We start from the raw sequence: 283 nt of genomic DNA, 5'->3' as shown, positions 1-283 counted from the left end.
GGCTGCAGCAGCAGCAGCAGCAAGAGTAGCAGCAAGCTGAGGAGACTGTCTTTTTCGCGTTTCATCTGACATTTGCGTCTTCCGTTTGCAGCAAATCAGTGCATGCTCTTCTAGGCTTTTAATTTGTTATTTGTTTGGTTTAGACTTTTGTTTTTTCATTTTTTTCTTTTATTTCCTTTTATTTTCCTTTTTTCTTTTTTGGACTCAACTCACAAGATGCGCACTCAGGCCTTTATAAATATATTGACTTCTCCCCGGAGTTTTGCAAATTGAGATGCAAAGC

The 283-nt window shown here is 38.9% G+C and overlaps 1 protein-coding gene across 1 annotated transcript in view; it reads left to right on the top strand.

Moving 5' to 3' along the window:
- ETH_00041585 (uncharacterized protein) overlaps positions 1 to 69 on the top strand; it is a gene marked incomplete at both ends in the record, with an annotated part of 1372 nt that extends 1303 nt beyond the window's left edge. Inside the window, one exon of the mRNA XM_013374584.1 lies at positions 3 to 69. Within this exon, the coding sequence (XP_013230038.1) occupies positions 3 to 69 (67 nt within the window). The remainder of the gene's footprint in view (positions 1 to 2) is intronic.
- Positions 70 to 283: the final 214 nt, after the last annotated feature.

This window comes from Eimeria tenella, genomic scaffold (genome assembly GCF_000499545.2).
Source record: "Eimeria tenella Houghton genomic scaffold, Eth_scaff2151, whole genome shotgun sequence".
In the NCBI taxonomy this organism is placed as follows: Eukaryota; Apicomplexa; class Conoidasida; order Eucoccidiorida; family Eimeriidae; genus Eimeria; species Eimeria tenella.
The sequence above is the reverse complement of the archived record's forward strand: the minus strand, read 5'-3'. Positions and strand labels throughout refer to the sequence as shown.